The 26,330-nt window shown below is 42.2% G+C and overlaps 1 protein-coding gene across 1 annotated transcript in view; it reads left to right on the top strand.

The window, feature by feature from the left end:
• Positions 1 to 6,330: 6,330 nt before the first annotated feature.
• Positions 6,331 to 26,330, top strand: part of LOC138947781 (dual 3',5'-cyclic-AMP and -GMP phosphodiesterase 11A-like) — a 53,105-nt gene continuing 33,105 nt past the window's right edge. The window contains exons 1-6 of the mRNA XM_070319346.1: positions 6,331 to 6,756; positions 11,659 to 11,760; positions 17,643 to 17,754; positions 18,899 to 18,974; positions 20,420 to 20,487; positions 21,787 to 21,879. Of these exons, the coding sequence (XP_070175447.1) occupies positions 6,647 to 6,756; positions 11,659 to 11,760; positions 17,643 to 17,754; positions 18,899 to 18,974; positions 20,420 to 20,487; positions 21,787 to 21,879 (561 nt within the window). The 5' untranslated portion in view covers positions 6,331 to 6,646. The remainder of the gene's footprint in view (positions 6,757 to 11,658; positions 11,761 to 17,642; positions 17,755 to 18,898; positions 18,975 to 20,419; positions 20,488 to 21,786; positions 21,880 to 26,330) is intronic.

Raw genomic sequence — 26,330 nt, forward strand, 5'->3', positions numbered from 1 at the left:
ACAGCAAACATCGTCCCCAAATACCTGTGTCTGTGTGTCACCGACTTAGTTGCTCTGCAGAGTGTGTGTGTGTGTGTGTGTGTGTGTAATACTGCCTTGCTGCAGAGTTTGTGTTATACCGCTTTGCTCTGCTGAGTGTGTTTGTGTTAATTACGGTCTGTCTGTCTGTATATTCTTTTGTCTGTCCGTCTGTCACTCAAGGGTAAGGGGGTGTCCTTAACCTCTCCTTTGTTGTCTCGGTCTGTCTCTCTGTCTCTGTCTATCTGTCTATGTCGCTCTTTCTGACTCTCTCCCTCTCAGCGGAGATCAAAGCCAATGAAAAACACACATCTCTGAAGCAGTTTTAGCTTGTGCCTCCAAATGACTGCTGTACAACAACCAGACCCCATCTGACTGCTGTTTGGGAAACAGTCCCCAATTCACTGCTGTACACCATTTACGTATCATTACATGCTGTTTCTCTTTCGAAACTTGTAAAGCACTACTTCTATTTTGCAGCTGATACTGGTAAAATGTTAATACACTATGATTGTATTGAAACATTATTGTACATAAAGCACTGGAACATTTTCAAACATAATGTGGTTAACTTCTATTTCAACTCAATGGGCGAGGGCGGGATGGAAAAAAAACATTTTAGCATTTCTTGTTCTGTTACAGTGTTAAGAGAAAGATAAATTCAATTCAATTTAATTCAATTCAATTTAATTCAATTCAATTTAATACAACTCTCTCTCTCTCATTCTCATTCTCATAAATCAGACTCAAACCATTCGTTGTCAGGGTCGTGAATGCTAGCTACTGACTGGATTGGAAATACTCTTATGTCGCCTAGCGCCATATGTAACTGATGAAACCATTCATAGCACAGCGCAGAGCTATCGGTTTTTGGACGTCCCCATTTCACTGCTGTACAGCAAACATCGTCCCCAAATAACTGTGTCTGTGTGTCACCGACTTAGTTGCTCTGCAGAGTCTGTGTGTGTAATACTGCCTTGCTCTGCTGAGTTTGTGTGTTATACCGCTTTGCTCTGCTGAGTGTGTGTGTTTGTGTTAATTACGGTCTGTCTGTATATTCTTTTGTCTGTCCGTCTGTCACTCAAGGGTAAACCGGCACGATTAGCTTAGTGGTAAGGCGTCCGCCCCGTGATCGGGAGGTCGTGGGTTTGAACCTCGGCCGGTGTCACGATTTCATCTTTCGCCTGTGTACATATTTCCCCCTCGATATTTACTCGAGACCGAAATGTTGTTTCCTGGTAAAATTAAGAAGAGAAATTATTTATGGACGAAAAGCATGTCAGTTTCTTGCATGTGAAAAAAATTGGTTGTGAAATTAAATAGATTTCACTCCCAAAATCGAATTCTTCGAAAACGTGTACCGAGTGGTTACGTCCCTTGAGTAAGAAGGGAAACATTTTAGGATGAATCAAATTTCTAAGTTAAATAAAATAATTGGTTGGACAAATTTGGCCCCATGAATGTAAGGTACACAAGGTCGCTCATCAGTACTATCGAAGGGTGTTTTTTTTGTTCAGTGTAGAGTTTATACTAGATCAACGAGGCCGAAAATCGAAATATCAACACGGCGAAAGATGAAAACGTCACACCGGGTCATACCTAAGACTTTAAAATTGGAAATCTAGTGGCTGATCCACATCCCATTTTGGTGCAATCCCATTTTGCCGCCGTCCCATTTTTTTCCCATCCCATTTTCGCGACATTTCACAAGCCAAGCGTCATTTTATAAAATTTATAATTTTGGATGATTAATGAGATGAGGATGATTATAATGATGATGCTATGGATTTCCAATTTGGATTGAGACTACGTGACAGGGCATTTTACTAACATGTCATAACAATAGCGCGACATCCCATTTTGACACCATATCCCATTTGGCCGCCATGCCGTTTCACCGTATTCCATTTATCCCCCATCCCATTGTCGCGACATTTCACAAGCCAAGCGTCATTTTACTACCGTGTCATAACAATAGCACGTCATCCCATTTTGACACCATCCCATTTGGCCGCCATCACATTTTTTATTCATTCTTCTTGCCAAGCCTCACTATACTACTATACTGCGTTATTCAACTAGGAAGACATTCCGTTTACGCCAAATTCCATTTTTGCCACAATCCAAAATGTCGCAAAATAGAGATGGCGGCAAAATGGGATGACGGCAAAACGGCATGGCGACAAAATGGAATGTGGCGCTAGTGGTTTGACACGGTGGTAAAATGACACATGGCCTATGAAATGTCGCAAAAATGGGATGGGGGCAAAATGGGATAACGGCGAAACGGGATTGCGCCAAAATGGGAAGTGGAGCTAATGGTACATGACATGGTGGTAAAATGACACTTGGCCTGTAAAATGTCGCAAAAATGGGATGGGGGCGAAATGGGCTAACGGCCAAACGGGATTGCGCCAAAATGGGATGTGGGGCTATTGGTACATGAAATGGTGGTAAAATGACACTAGGCCTGAGAAATGTCGCCAAAATGGGATGGGGGCGAATTGGGATAAACGGCGAAACAGGACTAATAGATCCCTTGACTTGGGGTAGTGCGACTCTGTCACTGCTAGCTTTCCACTCGGAGGAAGCGACCGGAATTTCCCAACGATGGGACATCCTAGTAATGAATTTTTTTTTTTTAATTCCTAAAATTAACAGAGTCGCGCTACCCCAAAAGTCAAGGAATTTCGTGTTTGTCCCTTGACTTTGGAGATGACAAGAAAATATCGGGCGCAAAAACGTGATTTGTAAAATTTTTCACAACATATGTCGCCTAGCGCCATGTATGTGATGAAACCATTCATATAGCTCTGCGGGAGCTCTGCACTTTTGGACGTCCCCATTTCACTGCTGTACAGCAAACATCGTCCCCAAATACCTGTTTGTTTCTAAAAAATCACGCTGGAGGTTGCATTTTATGTAATAACCTCCTGAAATGAGTTTTGACACTTTAGAATGGCATGTAAAATGACACATGGCCTATGAAATGTCGCAAAAATGGGATGGGGGCGAAATGGGCTAACGGCCAAACGGGATTGCGCCAAAATGGGACGTGGAGCTAATGGTACATGACATGGTGGTAAAATGACACTTGGCCTGTAAAATGTCGCAAAAATGGGATGGGGGCGAAATGGGTTAACGGCGAAACGGGATTGCGCCAAAATGGGACGTGGAGCTAATGGTACATGACATGGTGGTAAAATGACACTTGGCCTGTAAAATGTCGCAAAAATGGGATGGGGGCGAAATGGGTTAACGGCGAAACGGGATTGCGCCAAAATGGGATGTGGAGCTAATGGTACATGATATGGTGGTAAAATGACACTTGGCCTGAGAAATGTCGCCAAAATGGTATGGGGGCGAATTGGGATAACGGCGAAACAGGACTAATAGATCCCTTGACTTGGGGTAGTGCGACTCTGTCACTGCTAGCTTTCCACTCGGAGGAAGCGACCGGAATTTCCCAACGATGGGGCATCCTAGTAATGAATTTTTTTCTTTTTTTTTAATTCTTAAAATTAACAGAGTCGCGCTACCCCAAAAGTCAAGGAATTTCGTGTTTGTCCCTTGACTTTGGAGATGACAAGAAAATATCGGGCGCAAAAACGTGATTTGTAAAATTTTTCACAACATATGTCGCCTAGCGCCATGTATGTGATGAAACCATTCATATAGCTCTGCGGGAGCTCTGCACTTTTGGACGTCCCCATTTCACTGCTGTACAGCAAACATCGTCCCCAAATACCTGTTTGTTTCTAAAAAAATCACGCTGGAGGTTGCATTTTATGTAATAACATCCTGAAATGAGTTTTGACACTTTAGAATGGCATGTAAAATGACACATAACCTATGAAATGTCGCAAAAATGGGATGGGGGCAAAATGGGATAACGGCCAAACGGGATTGCGTCAAAATGGGACGTGGAGCTAATGGTACATGACATGGTGGTAAAATGACACTTGGCCTGTAAAATGTCGCAAAAATGGGATGGGGGCGAAATGGGCTAACGGCCAAACGGGATTGCGCCAAAATGGGATGTGGAGCTAATGGTACATGATATGGTGGTAAAATGACACTTGGCCTGAGAAATGTCGCCAAAATGGGATGGGGGCGAATTGGGATAACGGCGAAACAGGACTAATAGATCCCTTGACTTGGGGTAGTGCGACTCTGTCACTGCTAGCTTTCCACTCGGAGGAAGCGACCGGAATTTCCCAACGATGGGACATCCTAGTAATGAATTTTTTTTTTTTTAATTCTTAAAATTAACAGAGTCGCGCTACCCCAAAAGTCAAGGAATTTCGTGTTTGTCCCTTGACTTTGGAGATGACAAGAAAATATCGGGCGCAAAAACGTGATTTGTAAAATTTTTCACAACATATGTCGCCTAGCGCCATGTATGTGATGAAACCATTCATATAGCTCTGCGGGAGCTCTGCACTTTTGGACGTCCCCATTTCACTGCTGTACAGCAAACATCGTCCCCAAATACCTGTTTGTTTCTAAAAAATCACGCTGGAGGTTGCATTTTATGTAATAACCTCCTGAAATGAGTTTTGACACTTTAGAATGGCATTTAACGCTCATTGAAGTTTTAACAAACTTTCTAACACCTAAAACATTCATAGCACCGATAACGTAATTCTAGCTCTGCACTTTGTGTACACATACGTCCCCATTTCACTGCTGTACAGCAAACATCGTCCCCAAATGTCTGTTTTTCTAAAAATCACGCTGGAGGTTGCATTTTATGTAATAACCTCCTGAAATGAGTTTTCACACTTTAAAATGGCATTTAACGCTCATTGAAGTTTTAAGAAACTTTCTAACACTTAAAACAAAAGAGACCCCAAATGCCTGTGTTTTGAGCAAGATGGCATTTTGATACACAGCCGACCCCAAATGACTGTAAAACCACCTATGTGTGTGTGTGTGCGTGTGTGTGTGTGTGTGTGTGCGTGTGGATGTGCGTGCGTGCGTGCGTGTGTGTGTGTGTGTGTGTGTGTGTGTGTGTGTGTGTGTGACAGTGCCTCGGAGGTAAGATAGTTCTGTGGATGCCCAGAGACATTGAATATTTTATGCACGGAAAGTGGGAGAAGCCAGATATCTTCAAGTACGAAGAACTAAAATATTGTTCTTTTAGTCTCCCAAAAGAGTCAATGGAAATACACTGTCTATTTTCGCTAATATCTGTCAGATTGGCTGAAATTCGCACTTTGTACTTAAAGAGGTAAGGTAGCTAGTTAAATGTTCAGAGACAGTGCTACATAGGTAGGATGGTTAATGTTCAGATGAAGTGAATGCTCACAGAAGGCGTCTTGGGGGTAAAACAGCTGTGGGTTCAAGTATGAAAGCTTTGACAAAGTGCTCTAGTGTGATGTATGGCCGAGTGGTAACGCACTTGTGCTCGGAAGCGAGAGGTTGCGAGTTCGACCCTGGGTCAGGGCGTTAGCAATTTTTTCCCCCCTTTCCTAACCTAGGTGGTGGGTTCAAGTGCTAGTCTTTCGGATGAGACGAAAAACCGAGGTCCCTTCGTGTACACTACATTGTGGTGTGCACGTTAAAGATCCCACGATTGACAAAAGGGTCTTTCCTGGCAAAATTGTATAGGCATAGATAAAAATGTCCACCAAAATACCCGTGTGACTTGGAATAATAGGCCGTGAAAAGTAGGATATGCGCCGAAATGGCTGCGATCTGCTGGCCGATGTGAATGCGTGATGTATTGTGTAAAATAATTCCATCTCACACGGCATAAATAAATCCCTGCGCCTTGAATATGTGCGCGATATAAATTGCATTAAAAAAATTTAAAAAAAACATTAAAAAAAATCCCTGCGCTTAGAACTGTACCCACGGAATACGCGCGATATAAGCCTCATATTGATTGATTGATTGATGTATCTTGCAAAACATGCAGCTTGGTGACTGCCTCAATATTGGAGTTCAGAAATCAAGGACAATATTGTTCGAGGCAACATGGCTCAAACACTAAGTGTATTGGAGGTATTCGGAGACGGTGCCTCGGTGCATTGACATGTCATTTTCAATGTATTATTATTCATTGGATATTTCTATAGGTATTGTAGTATTTTGCAATACTGTATGATCAGCGTTGACATGTATACCTTTTTTTTTCGTGTCGGTTTACGATTGTCTTTTTTTATTGTCTCCATCATTATGTCTTAGTTTTAGCAGAGACAGATTGCAAGACTAGGCGTCAGCCTTAAATCTCCATCCTTGAGTAATAAAGTTCGTTCGTTCGTTCGTTCATTGTGAAGTAATGTTACGTTTTCTTTGATTCGGGGGCCCGGTAGCTCAGTTGGTAGAGCACTGGACTTGTGATCGGAAGGTCGCTGGTTCGAATTCGGGCCGGGACGGACACGGGTCAACTTTATGTGCAGACTCAGAGACGGAAGCCATGTCCCACCCCCGTGTCACCACAGTGGCACGTAAAAGACCTTGGTTATTCTGCCATAAGTGCAGGTGGCTGAATACACCTAAACACGCAGACACCTGGGTAGCGCGACCCCGTTGCTGCTAGCTTTCCACTGGGAGGAAGCGACCCGAATTTCCCAGCGATGGGACAATAAATAAATGAAAAATGAAAAAATGAAAAAAAAAAATGATTCTTACTTGTCCTGACAAGTTGTTTTACTCTTGCTGGCAGACTTCCTTCAGCCGGATATTTGACCTGTCCTACCCGATCAAGAACGGTCATGCCCGATCAGTTGGGTGAGTATGTACACTAGCCCTGTCTGATAACGCAGCAGTGAATACATCAGTTGTTTACACGTGTGTGTTCTTCTTTATTTTGTCGTCAGTGCGGTTTTGTTGTCGGGTGGTTCGGTTTCTTCTTTCTAGTACCCACACTGATTTTACTTATTTTGTTACTGGCTCTTTGGTACGGTGTGTATGCGGCACTTTGCTTCTATTTGAAGATTTCGCTTGAGTTTTCAGGACGTCTTTTAACGTTGAAGAAAAAACCAGGAAGAGGAAAGAAAAAAGTTTACTACAGTGAAGGCATTAATTGACTAGTTGTCAGTCTGGTTTTGTGCGGGTAAGCTTTCTATTCATTTATTTATGGTTTTAATTAAGTTCGATTGAATGGGCGTTAAAAAACAACAACCAACTATTAAAGTATGCTCTTGGAAGCAACATTTCTCTCTTATAAAAACCCTGAACAATAGTCTTAACAAAAATACTAGTTGTCATTTTTTTTTTCTGCGGGTATGCTTTCTATTCATTTATTTATGGTTTAATTAAGTTTGATTAAATAGGCGTAACAAAACAACAACCAACTATTACAGTTTGCTCTTGGAAGCAACATGTCTCTCTTGGCAAAACCCTGAACAGTAGTCTTTAACAAATAAATCAGTTTATATTTACCCACTTTTAACCCTTCAACCACCTAGAAATAGCATTGTCTCTACCCAAGACTCGGGAAAAATGTCTTTTGTTTTAAGATTTACTGCTCATACGTTTATCTTTATAAAACCAACCTCACCCAACGAACCGATACCCCCTCCACTGCACGTGTTAAAGGACCGGCGGTCTTCCTTTCCAACGTCAAGAAAAATTGCCCCCCGCCGACAGACTCAAAAGTGTTCATTGATTGGTTCCGTCCAAGCAAGCCTGTGCTCCTGTGGCTCCACAGTTCTCTTTCGTCCTGACAACCATTTCGATTTCCGTCCCGTCTCCTGGCTGTTCCGTGTTGCCTGTGTACAGGTAATTGCGTCCACTCTTGTGGCGTGGCGTCAGCCAGTGGCGTCAATCTGCGTCACTGCTGTCTCAGCCAATCATGTTGTTCCACGTCACATGTTGTCAGCCAACCACGTTTCTCAGCGTTATTTGTGTCACACGCGTAGGGAAATTATATTACTGTTCAGCCAGCACTTACAACGTCGTGTCACGTTTTGTGTGTGTCATGCACACAGCAGCATGTCTATGCACATTCTATAGTCCCATACCCGTACCCGTACCCATTCCCATCGGCTTTTGTAGGGACATACCTGAGAACTGTCATTTTAGCGCCTAAACCTCTCTGTCCTGTTTTCGTCCAGTCGACAAGAAACAGCCCAAGAACGGTGTTACTTTTTTGCTGTCCTATTCTTCACTTCCGTTTCTTTCTTTCTTTCTTTCTTTCTTTCTTTCTTTCTTTCTTTCTTTCTTTCTCTCTTTCTTTCTTTCTTTCTTTCTCTCTTTCTTTCTTTCTTTCTTTCTCTCTTTCTTTCTTTACTATCTTTCTTTCTTTCTTTCTTTCCCCCTCTTTCTTTTTTCTTTCTTTTCCTTTTAATTAAATGTATTTAAAATTTAAATTCAACGTAACCTTCTTGCTACACTGTTGACCTTCAGTGTCGTATTTGATGGAAATGAAGGCAAAGGTGCTTTTTTTTTCCTGATCAAGGATTATTTTTGTTTCCATTTTATTTTGTCCAGCTGCTTGACATTTTCTTTCAAAACCTGATTAAAGCGAGAAGAAAAACTGACGGGAATGACTTGTTTTTACATCTGCCTTTTCGTATTACGCGGTTAATGTTCAATTATGCTGAAGATGTCAGCAGGAATGTTTTTTCTATTGAATTAAGAAAACAAAATGTTGACATTTTTGTGGTAGTTTTTCCGAATGTAGGCTATATTTTCATGCCTTTATTTGTGTGCTGTCGTCATTCATTTTTTCAATGTATGTTGTTGTGTGTCCGTGTTTTGTTTTTGTGTTTTTTTAGGTTGAAAATTGATGTTTTTGAAGAGCGCTTGGAACAGTATTTACGGTCACCGATCATGTGTTTACTGTGTGTGTATACTATAGGTCTGGGCTTACTCTTAGCCAGTATGAACATGCACAACTCTAGCCGACCCAACTTTCAATAAAAAGCAAAATTCAATTTAAACAAATATATATTTTTTAAACTGTAACCGACCTCTTGACCCAATTGTTTTGGCCCTGTTGGTAGAAACAAGCATAGTATTTTGGGGGGCCTAACCAAACCCCTGTGTCACAGTACAAGACTGGGTTTTAATTCAATAAAATAGAATACAATGCCATGCTATAAACAAAGTACAGTAAAATACAGCTGTATTAACCGATTAACTGATTGTGAGTATAAACAACTTAGTACACACAATAAACAAACACAATAAATAATTAGTAGATCACTTCAAAGAACAAAATACCCCGCAATATTAGTCAATTTTCCAAAGATGGTTAGCGTTACAACTCTTGGATTGGTTGTTTGGTTGTTGTTGTTTTTACTTCCTTTTAACCTAGTTGGCAATTGGGGACCGGACTCTTGCATTCGTTTAGTATTGAAGTAAATTTACTTTGATTTATATTTATTTTTCGAGGGTGACAGAATAAGCAATGCAAACATGCATTGTAAAACACATTATTTGAGTATGGTCAGGTATCCGGTACCCTCAACAGTGTATGACTGAAACATTGTTGTTTAATTTTTAAAACGATTATATTTGAAGACTGTAAGTAGTGCACAATTAATGAGATGCATCTTTCTTTGTAGAAACAAACCCATACAAAACCCATTGCAAAACCGGCACGGTTGGCCTAGTGGTAAGGCGTCCGCCCCGTGATCGGGAGGTCGTGGGTTCGAACCCCGGCCGGGTCATACCTAACACTTTAAAATTGGCAATCTAGTGGCTACTCCGCCTGGCGTCTGGCATTATGGGGTTAGTGCTAGGACTGGTTGGTCCGGTGTCAGAATAATGTGACTGGGTGAGACATGAAGCCTGTGCTGGGACTTCTGTCTTGTGTGTGGCGCACGTTATATGTCAAAGCAGCGCACCGCCCTGATATGGCCCTGCGTGGTCGGCTGGGCGTTAAGCAAACAAACAAACAAAAAAACCATTGCAAAGCACTCTCTAACTGCATGAGTAGCAGCTACTACCATACACTGTGCGTGAATTTTCAGTGCAGCAAAAAAGTAGTTATGATTACGAAAACGAGCTCTTTCGTGTTTTTTGGTTGGATATTTTGTCATTTCCGTTTTTAAGCCATATTGTTTTTGTGCTGTACAGTTCCTTAACCTAGTGTAGAAGTTTACTATGATATTAAACTGCTGTGTGACTTTTCTTTCAACGTGTATGTGCACATTATTCACTCTTTGTGTTTCTTCACTTGCAGTGCTTATCTTTGCTTGCTGCTTCTCTTTCTGTATTCATGTAATTAGTTTTTAGTGGTAGTTATAATAGTAGATTAGTCCATTTTTTATCATATAACCCAGATCATGTCCTTACGAGGCTAACAATACATGCCTATAGGACCAGATGCAAAAACAGTATATCTACGCTTTGTCTGTTACCCTCGAAAAATAAAGAATTGTCATTGTCGTTGTTTTATTTACCTATCTTTCCACGTCGCTATAGTGTTTCCACTTGATTCATTCTTCGTCCTGCATAGTAGTGTTATATCTTATCGTGTTCTTGGGACGATGAAGACACGGATTTATTTTGATCTGCAGCAAAATTGTTTGCTTATTTCTTGTTATAGCGGTTGTAGAAAAATTCGACCAGTTAGAAGCTTAGCATCTTGTTCTTTTACAAAGTTTTCTGACAATAAGACCGATTAACTGTCTTGAGCTAGCAATTTGGGAATGTTGAGAGATGTCTGGCTGAATCGAAACTCTTCCACGGCTAATCAGATTTTAATAATGTACTCAAAAATAAATCGGCACGGTTGGCCTAGTGGTAAGGCGTCCGCCCCGTGATCGGGAGGTCGTGGGTTCGAACCCCGGCCGGGTCATACCTAACACTTTAAAATTGGCAATCTAGTGGCTGCTCCGCCTGGCGTCTGGCATTATGGGGTGAGTGCTAGGACTGGTTGGTCCGGTGTCAGAATAATGTGACTGGGTGAGATATGAAGCCTGTGCTGCGACTTCTGTCTTGTGTGTGGCGCACGTTATATGTCAAAGCAGCACCGCCCTGGTATGGCCCTTCGTGGTCGGCTGGGCGTTAAGCAAACAAACAAACAAACAAACAAACAAACTCAAAAATAACCGATTCTTCCCTATTCCACAGTTTAGTCTCATGTGTGCAAGAACAAGTTTAAGACAAACCCAAACATCCATGACAGGGGCTATCTCCACCTCGTCTACATTTTTGTCTCTTTGTCGCAAGAGAAAGCTTTCACACAAATTCGAAAATCCATGACTGCGTCTTCAGGAATGAATTCTATTTTTGACTCAGAAATTAACCAACTCCTCCTGATCTACATTTAGTCACATGAGTGCAAGAAAAAATGTTGACACAAATTCATAAATCCATGTCTTCGTCTTCAGAAATAAACTCTTTTTTTACTCATATCTGTTCTGTTTCTGCGTTTTCAGAAAGGCACTGTACCCTTGACACACTTTGACTCAAATCTTTTCTGTTCTGATTCTCTGCGTTTTCAGAAAGGCACTGTACCCTTGACACACTTTAACTCAAATCTGTTCTGTTCTGTTTTCTGCGTTTTCAGATATGCACTGTACCCTTGACCAATTTTGACTCAAATCATTTCTGTTCTGATTCTCTCTGCTCTCCTTTGTGCGCTGCTCGCTGTGTTCACTCTGCACGTTGTGCTGGTCGTGCTGGCAATGTGGTCACCTCCCCGCTGTTGCTGTTGTGGCTGCACTCACATCACAGTCAGTCTAGACGACGGCGACTGTGTCGTCAGGAGACCGCCAACGCTGCCGTCTACAGCTCCGTCACCACCAACACCAACACCAACAACAATAACAACAACAGGTAAGATTGTGTGGTGGCGAGTGTCTGCAGGGACCAGTCTAGTAACAGGTAAGACTTTGTGGTGTCGAGTATCTGCAGGAACCAGTCTAGTAACAGGTAAGACTTTGTTGTGTCGAGTATCTGCAGGGACCAGTCTAGTAACAGGTAAGACTTTGTTGTGTCAAGTATCTGCAGGGACAAGTCTAGTAACAGGTAAGACTTTGTTGTGTCAAGTATCTGCAGGGACCAGTCTAGTAACAGGTAAGACTGTGTTGTGTCGAGTATCTGCAGGGACCAGTCTAGTAACAGGTAAGACTTTGTTGTGTCGAGTATCTGCAGGGACCAGTCTAGTAACAGGTAAGACTGTGTTGTGTCGAGTATCTCCAGGGACCAGTCTAGTAACAGGTAAGACTTTGTTGTGTCGAGTATCTGCAGGGACCAGTCTAGTAACAGGTAAGACTGTGTTGTGTCGAGTATCTGCAGGGACCAGTCTAGTAACAGGTAAGACTTCGTTGTGTCAAGTGTCTGCAGGGACCAGTCTAGTAACAGGTAAGACTTTGTTGTGTCGAGTATCTGCAGGGACCAGTCTAGTAACAGGTAAGACTGTGTTGTGTCGAGTATCTGCAGGAACCAGTCTAGTAACAGGTAAGACTTTGTGGTGTCGAGTATCTGCAGGGACCAGTCTAGTAACAGGTAAGACTTTGTTGTGTCGAGTATCTGCAGGGACCAGTCTAGTAACAGGTAAGACTTTGTTGTGTCGAGTATCTGCAGGGACCAGTCTAGTAACAGGTAAGCCTGTGTGGTGTCGAGTATCTGCAGGGACCAGTCTAGTAACAGGTAAGACTTTGTTGTGTCGAGTGTCTGCAGGGACCAGTCTAGTAACAGGTAAGACTTTGTTGTGTCGAGTATCTGCAGGGACCAGTCTCGTAACAGGTAAGAATGTGTGGTGTAGAGTATCTGCAGGGACCAGTCTGGTAACAGGTAAGACTTTGTTGTGTCGAGTGTCTGCAGGGACCAGTCTAGTAACAGGTAAGACTTTGTTGTGTCGAGTATCTGCAGGGACCAGTCTAGTAACAGGTAAGACTTTGTTGTGTCGAGTATCTGCAGGGACCAGTCTAGTAACAGGTAAGACTGTGTTGTGTAGAGTATCTGCAGGGACCAGTCTAGTAACAGGTAAGACTTTGTTGTGTCGAGTATCTGCAGGGACCAGCCTAGTAACAGGTAAGATTGTGTTGTGTAGAGTATCTGCAGGGACCAGTCTAGTAACATGTAAGACTGTGTTGTGTAGAGTATCTGCAGGGACCAGCCTAGTAACAGGTAAGACTTTGTGTTGTCGAGTATCTGCAGGGACCAGTCTAGTAACAGGTAAGACTGTGTTGTGTAGAGTATCTGCAGGGACCAGTCTAGTAACAGGTAAGACTTTGTGGTGTCGAGTATCTGCAGGGACCAGCCTAGTAACAGGTAAGACTGTGTGGTGTCGAGTATCTGCAGGGACCAGTCTAGTAACAGGTAAGACTGTGTTGTGTAGAGTATCTGCAGGGACCAGTCTAGTAACAGGTAAGACTTTGTGGTTTCGAGTATCTGCAGGGACCAGCCTAGTAACAGGTAAGACTGTGTGGTGTCGAGTATCTGCAGGGACCAGTCTATTAACAGGTAAGACTTTGTTGTGTAGAGTATCTGCAGGGACCAGTCTTGTAACAGGTAAGACTGTGTTGTGTAGAGTATCTGCAGGGACCAGTCTAGTAACAGGTAAGACTTTGTTGTGTAGAGTATCTGCAGGGACCAGTCTAATAACAGGTAAGACTTTGTTGTGTCGAGTATCTGCAGGGACCAGCCTAGTAACAGGTAAGACTGTGTTGTGTCGAGTATCTGCAGGGACCAGCCTAGTAACAGGTAAGACTTTGTTGTGTCGAGTATCTGCAGGGACCAGCCTAGTAACAGGTAAGACTTTGTTGTGTCGAGTATCTGCAGGGACCAGCCTAGTAACAGGTAAGACTTTGTTGTGTCGAGTATCTGCAGGGACCAGCCTAGTAACAGGTAAGACTTTGTGGTGTCGAGTATCTGCAGGGACCAGTCTAGTAACAGGTAAGACTGTGTTGTGTAGAGTATCTGCAGGGACCAGTCTAGTAACAGGTAAGACTTTGTTGTGTCGAGTATCTGCAGGGACCAGTCTAGTAACAGGTAAGACTTTGTTGTGTCGAGTATCTGCAGGGACCAGTCTAGTAACAGGTAAGACTGTGTGGTGTCGAGCATCTGCAGGGACCAGTCTAGTAACAGGTAAGACTGTGTTGTGTCGAGTATCTGCAGGGACCAGTCTAGTAACAGGTAAGACTTTGTTGTGTCGAGTATCTGCAGGGACCAGTCTAGTAACAGGTAAGACTGTGTTGTGTCGAGTATCTGCAGGGACCAGTCTAGTAACAGGTAAGACTGTGTTGTGTCGAGTATCTGCAGGGACCAGTCTAGTAACAGGTACAACTGTGTGGTGTCTAGTGATTAGGGACCAGTCTAGTAACAGGTAAGACAGTGTTGTGTCGAGTATCTGCAGGGACCAGTCTTGTAACAGGTAAGACAGTGTTGTGTCGAGTATCTGCAGGGACCAGTCTAGTAACAGGTAAGACTGTGTTGTGTCGAGTATCTGCAGGGACCAGTCTAGTAACAGGTAAGACTGTGTTGTGTCGAGTATCTGCAGGGACCAGTCTAGTAACAGGTAAGACAGTGTTGTGTCGAGTATCTGCAGGGACCAGTCTAGTAACAGGTAAGACTGTGTTGTGTCGAGTATCTGCAGGGACCAGTCTAGTAACAGGTAAGACTGTGTTGTGTCGAGTATCTGCAGGGACCAGTCTAGTAACAGGTAAGACTGTGTTGTGTCGAGTATCTGCAGGGACCAGTCTAGTAACAGGTAAGACTGTGTTGTGTCGAGTATCTGCAGGGACCAGTCTAGTTACAGGTAAGACTGTGTGGTGTCTAGTGATCAGGGACCAGTCTAGTAACAGGTACAACTGTGTGGTGTCTAGTGATCAGGGACCAGTCTAGTTACAGGTAAGAGGTGTGTGTGATTCTCTGGCTGTGGAGAAGCCCTCCGATTTTCCTAATGTTGACAGGGAGTTGGAGAATCAGCAACTCAATTTCTGCGCGAGTCAGGGCAGAAACTTTGATAGTTGCAGACAGTTCCACTGTGACCTAAGCTGAGGTCACAACGTTAAAAGGGGGTGAGCAGATGTGTGGGTAAACTTTGTTCTAAACGCAGTAGGTGGGTTAATTTACATGTCAGGATAAACTTCATTCCTGGGACGAAAACAACCTTTAACTTTTTGTTCTTTGGAGCCCGACCTTCAAGGAAGATACGCGCCAGTGAGACGAAGTTCTGTCTTTCTTTTGTGATGACCACTACAGGTAAGATGTCACACAGAAAGATGTACACGAAATGAATACACTAGGGAATGAAGGAAAAAAGTCATCTTGCGAAATGTGTGACAAGGTATAGTGTCTTTGAATAACTGCAGCCAGACACGAGAGAGGCAGGAGAGAGGAACATAAGTGTTTTGCCTGCCCCGGGCCCCCCCCCCCCCTGAGAGTTGCAGGCGTCAGTGACGGACGCCATGTGTCAAGACATAAAACCCACAGTGTAAGAAATGGATCCCGGGGGTCTTCAGCAATTGTTTTTCGCCAGAACAATCTCTGCACTCCTTTCTCAATGTCGCTTAGTATTTTTTTTTTATCATTGTTTAATGTAGTTGTCTTTTCCTCTTGAAAGACAGGTCTGTCTTCAAGGATTTTGTCGTTGTTCTGTGTTAAGCAAGGAAACTTTCTTTCTTTGATTATCCTATTTCTACCAAATTTTTGTCATTTGAATAATAACGTTTTCTCTATTTCCAAAAGTTGTTGTGTCTACGGGTTATGTTTGCTTCTCAGCAAATGTGGGAATTGCCGTCGATAAGCAATTGATTTGTGCGGCGTGGTTGCATAGGTTGAATTTACAACAACAAATCGTGGTTATGAAAGGTCGAAGACATTTCGCCGAGCGTATTTTTAAGGTTTCAAAAGTTCAGATGTACCAAAAGGTCAATGACTAAAAGGTCAAAGAATGAAAAGTTCATGTATCTACGGCAGTTATTTACGTATACGATTGTTGCTTGATTGATTCACTGTTTCAGCCCAGTCAATTAATTACACGCTATGCTGACTGTTATTGTAGTTCTGGAATTTCTCTGTCCTCACAATTTTTTTTATCAGGCCCGAGAGCAAAATTACTATAAAACAAGAGGCGAAGCCTTCAAGGCTCACGTAAGAAATCGACAAACAGTAACACAAACTCAATCACTCCGTCACACATACACACACACACACACACACACACACACACACACACACACACACACACACACACACACACACACACACACACACACACACACACACACACACACAGTAAGCATAGGTGAAACTGTGCAAGAAAGCGAGACCCTGGATCTGCCAATTAGTCTCGGCCCGCTCACAATAACAATGACCGAGACTTTCAGTAATTCCTTTGCGTGACGTCTAACCCTCTTACGTCATAATGTGACGTCTTCAAATAGTTTCTATCACACACGTCAAACACTTTTGACCGAGACGTAATCTTCTAATGCGAGCTTTATCCATAGACTCGGAAATGTTAAAGTTTCTATCACACACACACGCACGCACGCACGCACAGACAGACAAAGTTTATCATCGCATAGGCTACACTTACGTGAGCCAAAAAGGACGTCAGATTAGAACATTCATTCAAGACATCTAGGCCGTCAACAATTGAGCTCTTCAACAAGATGTCAACAATTGAAGTCTATTCATTTTTCAACAGAAAGTATTATAGTTTACCTATTTCTATCCTTCAGCCAAACTGTCAACAATTTAACCTTTTCGGTGCTTCAAGAAGATGTCGATAAGTAACCTCGTTCTGCCCTTCGGTAAAATGCGGATAATAAATTTAAGTTCGGAAAACAATATGTGAACATTTCTTTCTTTGCTTTCTTTATTTGGTGTTTAACGTCGTTTTCAACCACGAAGGTTATATCGCGACGGGTGTGAACATTTAAACTTTTCTGTTTGTACAACAAATAAAAAAGAATGGTTAGTTCATATGTTTCATTTATGACAAAGCAAAACTTTCACAAGTACGTTGACCCAATGATCTTTACGGTGGAAAGGCAAACATTAATTAATATGAAATTAATTAAACTTATCTGATAATGTTTTTCGTCCGATCTCTGTCAAAACGGTAAAAGGTAGTCAAACCCCAAAATAAAGAGACTGCCAACGTTCCAAACTTCAGAATCAAAAAACAAGAAAGATAAGTTGTTGGAACGTTGTTATTGACAAAATTACGTTACAATCACAGATATTTCGACCCAGCGGTCTTTTAAGTGAACAGACAAACAAATATTCACACACAACTTATCTTGATAGAATCAGTTTTCGCCCACTCGCCAGGAAGCCGAGCGAATGAATGATGGTAAGAGGTGGTGTAGGGCTAGAGAAACAGCGGCAGAAAGCATGCTGCAACTCTCTGATCGTGTGCTTTGGAAAGCTAAACCATTGCATAATGAGCGCTTCTAGGGTGACAACGCGAGACAACTCCTGTGATCTTGCCGCGAGGTGGCGCCAGTTACCAGCCGAAAGAAAGAAGGGGCATAACCTCACCAGAACCGACCATTGTCTGTTTACCGTATAAAACGCACGACTTACACACGAACTGTTATCAAACCGATATGCTATTTGGGACCAATGCAATTTTTATTTCCTTTATCGTGTGATCTTGCTGCGAGGTGGCGCCAGTTACCAGCCGAAAAAAAGAGGGGGCATAACCTCACCAGAACCGACCATTACCTGGATAACAAACGTCAACACTGTGACTGTTTCAGCCCGGACGGCAAACACGACAAGCTGGGCAACAAGATCGCAGAGCTCGTGCTGATCACGGGGGAGACGATCAACATCAGTGACGCCTCGCAGGACCCTCGTTTTGACACAGAGGTATGCAGCTTTCTGTCATGTCATCGCTGTTTGCCTGGCGTTTGTTTTGGTTTTGTTTTGTTTGTTTTTGCTGGTTTTGCACACAGACACTGACAGACACGCACAGTCACATCCACACAGACACCCGCAGGCACGCACGCGCACACACACGCGCACACACACACACACACACACGCACACACACGCACATAAGCCACATACACACACACACACACACACACACACACACACACACACACACACACACACATACACACACACACTTGCCATTCCTTTTGCTCACAACAACAATTAAAATCAATATCTTCTGTTCTTTATACTTTTTTGAATGAGTGTTTAGGGTTGTTGCTATTTTTATTTGTTCGTAAAATTTTGCAGGATGTATCGACACATTTTCCATTTCCGAAAAGTTGCAATACTTTGTTGTGCCTTTAACCAACTTATGTAGCCTACTAGGCTAACTGACCACTACAGCGTTTTCTTTATTTTCATTGATTCTCACTGTCCCTTTTTCATAAGAACGTTTTATTTCTGCGTTAACCCACCTGTGTAATTTGCGGTTCATTTCACCCCAGTAGATAATGTTATGTATGTTTACATTTTAATTGACACAAATCCGTCTTCAGAAATGCACTGTACCCTTGACCCACTTTGATTCAAATCTTTTCTGTGCGGATTCTCCCTGCTCTTCTTTGGCCGCTGCCTGCTGTGTTCATTCTGCACGTTCTCTGGTTCAATGACGATTTTGATTAAGTTAAGTATCATAAAGCAATGAAAAAGGAACAATTGCTGCACAAAGTGAAGCAAGAGCTTATATACCTAACCAGGGATGGCCAAATCGTCCGCCCGGTCACCAGGGGCGAGTACAAAATCCGCCGGGCTAGTACAAATCGCCAGGCAACTCGCCCGGCTGGCCAATGCAAATTCTGGTCAAATTCGACTCTTTTGGTTGTAAGATCAAGTTTTAAAGCCATGTAAACACTGCATATCAACTGTGGTATGTGTGTACTGGGCCAGCGAAATTTCTGGCGGGCTAGTAACTTTCTTGAGGTTACTCGCCCGGCTGGCGAGTTAAAATGTTGAGATTTGGCCATCCCTGTATACCTAACGCAGTGTTCTAACCTCTATGGTTATGTATTGACAGATAGACAAAGTCAGTGGATACCACACGCGCGCCATTCTGTGCAAACCTGTCAGAAACCGTCAGTTTGACATCATTGGTAAGTATGCACATCGTGATCTATACCGAGCAATAAAAGAAACGCGAAAACATTCGTCATTGTTTGATTGACAAAATCTCCAACAATTATAGAGTTAGAATTATTAAACCACAAAAGTTTGATGAAGGCATGTTTGACCTTGCATTTGTGTGATTATTTTGATGCTGTGACTGTTAACACACGGGACAAGCAGGTTTAACGTTAAACACATAATGTGCGCTCGCAGCACGTGCAAGTAGAGCAGGAGAAATCTGATGTGTGAGATATGTTCACTAATGCATTAGCAACCAAAAGAGACCATGGCACGCTTGCTGCCAGTCTCACTTTTGAAACAGCCAAAAGGCCAAGATTGACACCACCAAAATGCCAGGTCGATTTAAAGGTGGGGATGATCCAGAAGCACTGGCATGTGCTTTAAACGTGCATATATCAACAGTCTAATCACTTTCAGCAATGTTCTGTTGACATTGGAAGCACTGCAGTTATGCAACGCGGTGGATTTTTCGCATTACCCCAATAAGACAAGATCACAATTTCCTGCCACAACGTCTTCGAGATCGATTCAATACAGCCACTGACACTACCAGGAACATCATTGGAAACCACCAGTGTCCGATCAGTGGCCAGAGAGCGCGATAAAGACTGACTGAGCAAGACCTCCAATATGTCGTAAACGTTAAACCTGCGTGTCCCGTGTGTTGAAACAGTCGCAGCATCAAAATAATCACACAACAGCTAGGTCAAACATGCCTTCATCAAACTTTTGTGGTTTGATAATTCTAACTCAATAATTGTTCGAGATTTTGTCAATGAAACATTGCAGAATTTTTTCGCGTTTCTTTTGTTGCTCGGTATATAAAGGAAGAATTAGTCATATAATTTTTTGCTTGAAATCCCAAAACAGATAGACTGCTAACGTTAAAAAAAATCAGAATAAAAAACCCAAGAATTGTAGGTTATTGGACTGTTTAGTTATTGACAAAGCAAAACGTTACATTACAGCACGTCGACCCACTGGTCTTTGAAGCAGACAGACGGACAGACAGACAGACGGACAGACAGACAGACGGACCGACAGACAGACTGATGTACAGACTGACGGACAAACAGACAGACAGACAGACGGACAGACGGAAAGACGGACAGACAGACAGACAGACAGACGGACAGACAGACGGACAGACAGACAGACAGACAGACAGACAGACAAACACTCATGATACAAATAATGAACTTATCTCAAAATGAAGGTCGCTTGCAAAATGCCGGCGAGATACCATGTAAAGAGATGGTCTTAAATCCCATGTAAAGTCCTGGGAAGATTTGAGGTAGCGTACATGACCGCCTACAGTAGAAGGAATGTAACTTTCAATTGTTATTGTTAAAATCGTCCAACAACATGGTGAGGTGAATCACAACCGATGTGTGAATTTGCGTGTGAACAGGTGTGGCGCAGGTGGTGAACCGGGTGGACGGTCAGCCGTTTGACGAACACGATGATCAGCTCTTTGAGGTCAGTTGTTGTGAGCGGCAATGGTCGGCAATGTTTCTGTTGTTGTTGTCGATGTTGGTAGCGGTGGTTTAAGCAGTGTTATATTCTTTTTCGTGTTTTATAAAAGCCATGGAATCTAGTAGGCTTATACAGCAAAGGAGCAAGACAAATTCAACTTATGAAAGTGTTGTTGGTGCTGATTTTGATAGTCCTAGTCACGCTAAACACTCGCATGGTGATTTGTTGAGGAGAATTTAGTCTGTCATCCCAACATAAAGATTAGGTGTACGACAGCTGCTAAATGGTTTAGCGATGGGGTGCTTCTATGATAAAAAGATTTATTTTTTATTTTTCTGTGTTATGATCTTATGACTTAAAGAAATAAGAACATGCTTTTCATGTCAGCTTATGTGCAAGGGCAATTCTGAAAGAAGCGTGAGTTGATACAGTCTAGCTGAATCAAACTGAATTTGTGGGTGCATGGCAAACTGTAGTTAAAAGGAATAAATATACATATGAATTAGGAGACCGGATATAACTCGTTAGGATGAACTGATGGTTGTACTTAGAGAGAGCCAAGACAACAAATGTTGAAAGAAGGATTGACAGTCAAAAGTGTATTAATGCAACTGCCAGTTGTACGTGTGATGTTGTGATCTGTATGGGGATATTTTGCATTGTATTTAAGACCGTTGTGATAATTATACTGTGGGATGAAGATCAGAAATTGCCACCTGCACTAGTGGTATTGTCATCTGTATGGTGATATTTGGCATTGCGTTGCAGTCATTTGTAATATTCTGATCTGTTTGGTGATATCTCAGCGCTGAAAGTCCACGAAATGGGGCACTGGCCTTTGGCTAGTACTTCTCATAATTTACTCGTCAGAGAGCCAACTTTTGTATTTGTACTCGCCAAACCAACCATTTGGTTCAGCAACTTTACTCGCATCTGGCGAGTAGATTTACATTTCTACTCACCATTTACATGTTTCTACTCACCATTTACATGTTTCTACTCACCATTTACATGTTTCTACTCACCATTTACATGTTTCTACTCATCATTTACATGTTTCTACTCACCATTTACATGTTTCTACTCGCCACTTTTAGGTCTGTATCTGACATTGCGTTGAAGGCCTTCGTGATATTCAGTGTGGTGGGTATAGCTGGCAACAGTACGTGTGATATTCTGATCTTTATAATGATATTTGGTATTGTCTTTCAGGCCTTCGTGATATTCAGTGTGGTGGGTATAGCTGGCAATAGTACGTGTGATATTCTGATCTTTATAATGATATTTGGTATTGTCTTTCAGGCCTTTGTGATATTCTGTGGGCTGGGGATCAGTAACTGCCAGCTGTACGAAGAGGTGTCCCTGGCTGCTGCGCGACAGGCCGTGGCCCTGGAGGTAATTAAGGCTACACAGACAGACAGGTAGACAGACACACAGACATACTGACAAGCAAAGACAAAGAGAGAGAGAAAGAGAGATATCAAATCAAATGAAATCAAAATTTATCACAGCGAAGCTGGAGGTATTCCACGAACGCTATACTGTAAATAGAGAATACTACGTGGCTTGCTGTGTCGTACCAGATTTACACGAGTTGTTTTTTTTAAATATTGAACTGCGAGCGAAAGTGAGCTGTTCACTACAGGGTGACCCCAAAAAAAAGAGTACCCAAACAAAACGTCTTAAATTTAACAAAAATAAAGCAATCTTCATACAATTTATTTACACACACAAGTAGCCTCTGCATGATTTGCACAGAAAATTTTAGCGTTCTAGCTTGTCTTTCAGGAAAGTTATGCTCATTCTACAGAACATGCTCCAAATGGCCTCCCCCGGATTTAAATCCCCCAGATTTCTATCTTTGGGGGTTCCTGAAAGACAACGTCTACAGGAACAACCCACAGACAATCACAGAACTCAAGAGAGCCATCACAACAACCATTCGCGGAATCTCGCAACAGGAGTGTGTGCGGGTGATTGATAACTTTGCGCGGCGAGTTCAAGTTTGCCTGCAGCGGCGCGGAGGCCATTTGGAGCATGTTCTGTAGAATGAGCATAACTTTCCTGAAAGACAAGCTAGAACGCTAAAATGTTCTGTGCAAATCATGCAGAGGCTACTTGTGTGTGTAAATACATTTTATGAAGATTGTTTTATTTTTGGTCAATTTATGACGCTTTGTTTGGGTACTCTTTTTTTTGGGTCACCCTGTATTTGAAAAAGCAACGAGTGTAAATCTGGCACGACACACCAAGCCATGTAGTAATCTGTTTATCCTACATACTGTACTTACGTGTATTTTATTGAAAATGTCCTGCAGTCGAGGCAGCTAACTTGAAGTCGCTTGTTTTGGAACCTCGATCTCTTCTAAAGCCTCGTGCAATCTATTACGTCAAAGTAAAGAAACGTCACTCTGAAAGTGTGGCGTGACGTGTTAGTTCTAAAAATTCATCGAGGGTAATTAGCGAGCGCAATTTTCTTCTTCTATAATGACGTTTGTCTCGGTGACTTTGGCATCATAAGCAGTGGAAAAACAGGTCCCTGCCAGACTTGCTTGACATGACCTCATTTACATGATATACACACGTGTGATTTGAACGATTATTATCTCACGAGTGTCTCTCTCACGTATGTAGGATAATGTAGGATAATTGACTTTATCCCACATACGTGGGGAGGGGTAGGTGAGGGTTTGGATAGTTGGGGGTGGTGGTGGTTGTGGGGGGTGTGTGTGTGGAAGAGGGGGGAGAGGGATGTTTATAGCTAACAGAAATAGTAAACATAACTGATTGAACGATGTGTATGTGCGCGTTACTGAATCAGTATGTCTATTGCAACCACCAACGCAGCTGAGCAGTGAAATAAATGTTATAAACTGTCTGTTGTCCACGGTTTGATCCATGTTTGTTTTGTCTTTCTTTAGTGAACATTCGCTCAGTAATAACTTTATTATTGACTAATTTGCATCAAACTATCAAGCTACCAGAGTGGCCGTGGGGATAAGAGCTACAGTATTTAAACACTGTTAGCTCCCAAGTCGTGGGTTCGAATCCCACTCCCATCAATATTTTTGTGTGTGTTCGGTCAGGAACCACCATTTCTACCCTACTATCTGTCCGGCATCACCATTCCTACCCTGCTATCTGTCTGGCACCTCATGTCTGTCTGGCACCACCATTCCCTGCCATCTGTCTGGCACCATCATGTCTTCCATGGTATCTGTCTGGTACCGCTATTCCTAACCTGACATCTGTCTGGCAATACCATTCCTATCATGTCATCTCTCTGGCACCACCAATTCTACCCTACTATCTGTCTGGCACCACCATTCCTACCCTGCTATCTGTCTGGCACCACCATTCCTACCCTCCTGTCTGTCTGTCACCACCATTCCTATCCTAACATCGGTCTGGCACCACCATTCCTATCCTGACATATATCTGGCACCACCATTCCTATCCTTACATCTGTCTGGCACCACCATTCCTTCCATGGTATGTGTCTGGCACCACCATTCTCACCCTTTCACCGGAATCGCAGCACAGCCGGGACAGATCACGTAACACAAACACACACACACAAATATTGGTCGGAGTGGGATTCGAACCCACGACTTGGGAGTTAACAGTGTTTGAATACTGTAGCTCTTATCCCCGCGGCCACTCTGCTCGCTTGAAAGGTTGAGGCAGATCAGTCAATATAAAGTTATAACTGAGCGAATGTTCACTAAAGACAGACAAAACAAACATGGATCAAACCGTGGACATCAGAAAGATTATAACATTTATTTCACTGCCCAGCTGCCTCTGTTCATGGTTGCAACTCAGTCACACACACACACACACACACACACACACACACACACACACACACATACTGGTGTGAGCCACGTTATCCGGTCAGTGAGTTTGCACAATCATTAAGATGCCGGGAAAAATGAGCAGAGTTTACAGGCCGATTCTGTCCAGATTTGAGATGAAACTTTATTTTGTAATTCTAAATGAAGTTAGAAAGAAATCATTCGCCTATTTTGAAAATTTAGCTAAGCTGACATTTTACATGAATAGAGATGCCATGTAGTGTATGTTGACATTTACTATCATAAAGTGGTCAATGTGTGTAAGCTAAATTTAACCATCATCAGGCGGTCATATGTGTATGGTAATGTTTACATCCTTTAGATGGTCGTGTTTTATTTTATCTTATCTTAATCAAATGCGTCCGCACAATCCTTTTTTTGTGTGTAATAATATGTTGTACAATTGCAACCGCACTATATGCACACAAAGCCTCGACTTGCTAACTTCAACCATCATAAGGTGGTCATGTGTGTATGGTAATGTTTACCTCCCTTAGATGGCCAAAGGGTTTTGTTTTGCTTTTCTTAACCATCATCAGGCGGTCATATGTGTATGGTAATGTTTACATCCTTTAGATGGTCGTGTTTTATTTTATCTTATCTTAATCAAATGCGTCCCCACAATCCTTTTTTTGTGTGTAATAATATGTTGTACAATTGCAACCGCACTATATGCACACAAAGCCTCGACTTGCTAACTTCAACCATCATAAGGTGGTCATGTGTGTATGGTAATGTTTACCTCCCTTAGATGGCCAAAGGGTTTTGTTTTGCTTTTCGTTTGTTTGTTTTTATGTCAGTCCGAGGACTACGATGAGCCTTTCTCTGAAACCTGATTCAGTTTGATGTTGGACATTTCACTGGAACAAAAAGAAACACACAAAACATTGTACAAAAACTGTTTATTATTCAACTGAAAGAACAAAACAACTTCTTAGTTAATTACTGGAATAGATCTGATACTTCACACCTGAAGTTTAAAACAAGTTTCAAACACAAATATAACTGAACAAGTTTCAAACTCAAAAAATAATTAAAGAAATTGAGGACAGCCCCATCTACTGAGACATGTTGCACAAATATGTTTTATGACATAATAGAGTGAAACAATTTTAATCATGAGAGAATGCTGACAGAGATGTCAAAATCAATATCAACTGTGCCATGGACTGAGAAAACAGTGAATGTCAGGGTTTTTTCATCGATTTTGATATAGTAATACATATTCTCTAGAAAAAAAAAAAGAGAGAATCAGATTGAGTCTTAACAATCCTTTGTTCTTGATCTCTTTTTTTTCTTTTTTGTGTGCATATTTTCAAACTACAGCTGCCCTAAATGTATACAAAGCCTCGACCAAGGTACTAGAGCAACTGATAAATCAAGCGATTTCTTTTCGGCAGTGACAGATTTTGGGGAATTATTAGGACGTGAAATTCTCAGTTAACACACAATGTGAAAAAGAAAATGTGATTAAAGGGACACAAAAGCGTATGACTTTGTTTATTTCTTTTCTATCTGAAAGTCATTATTCAATTTCCAAATATACAACTTTAAAGTAAGCACAATTCCAAGCAGTCTCTGCTTTTGTGTCTTGAAACGGCACTGTTTTTACTTTTTTGATCACATCATTTTAAAACAAGAAAAGCAAACGCTCAGACGACTCTAATTTGAAATTACTACTTTGACGACACCCCTGTGACCTTGAATGAAGGTCAAAGTCATTCATATTTTGCATAATTGTAAATATCTTCTTCTTCTTCTTTGTTCCTGAGCTTTTTACTCTCAGGGTCACCTTATGGTGAGAGTTTTGCGAGCCACACAGTTTTTACCCCGCCACGTAGGCAGTGCGACGCCGACTTTGGTGGAAGGCGTGCTGGGTATCTTTGTGTTTCCGAGCCCCTAAACTTTTGATGGAAACTCGGGATCTTTAACGTGCGCACTGGTCTTCTGCATGCACATGCACACAAGGGTGGTACGATTCCGTCCTTT

The sequence above is a fragment of the Littorina saxatilis genome, linkage group LG14 (genome assembly GCF_037325665.1).
Source record: "Littorina saxatilis isolate snail1 linkage group LG14, US_GU_Lsax_2.0, whole genome shotgun sequence".
NCBI lineage: Eukaryota > Metazoa > Mollusca > Gastropoda > Littorinimorpha > Littorinidae > Littorina > Littorina saxatilis.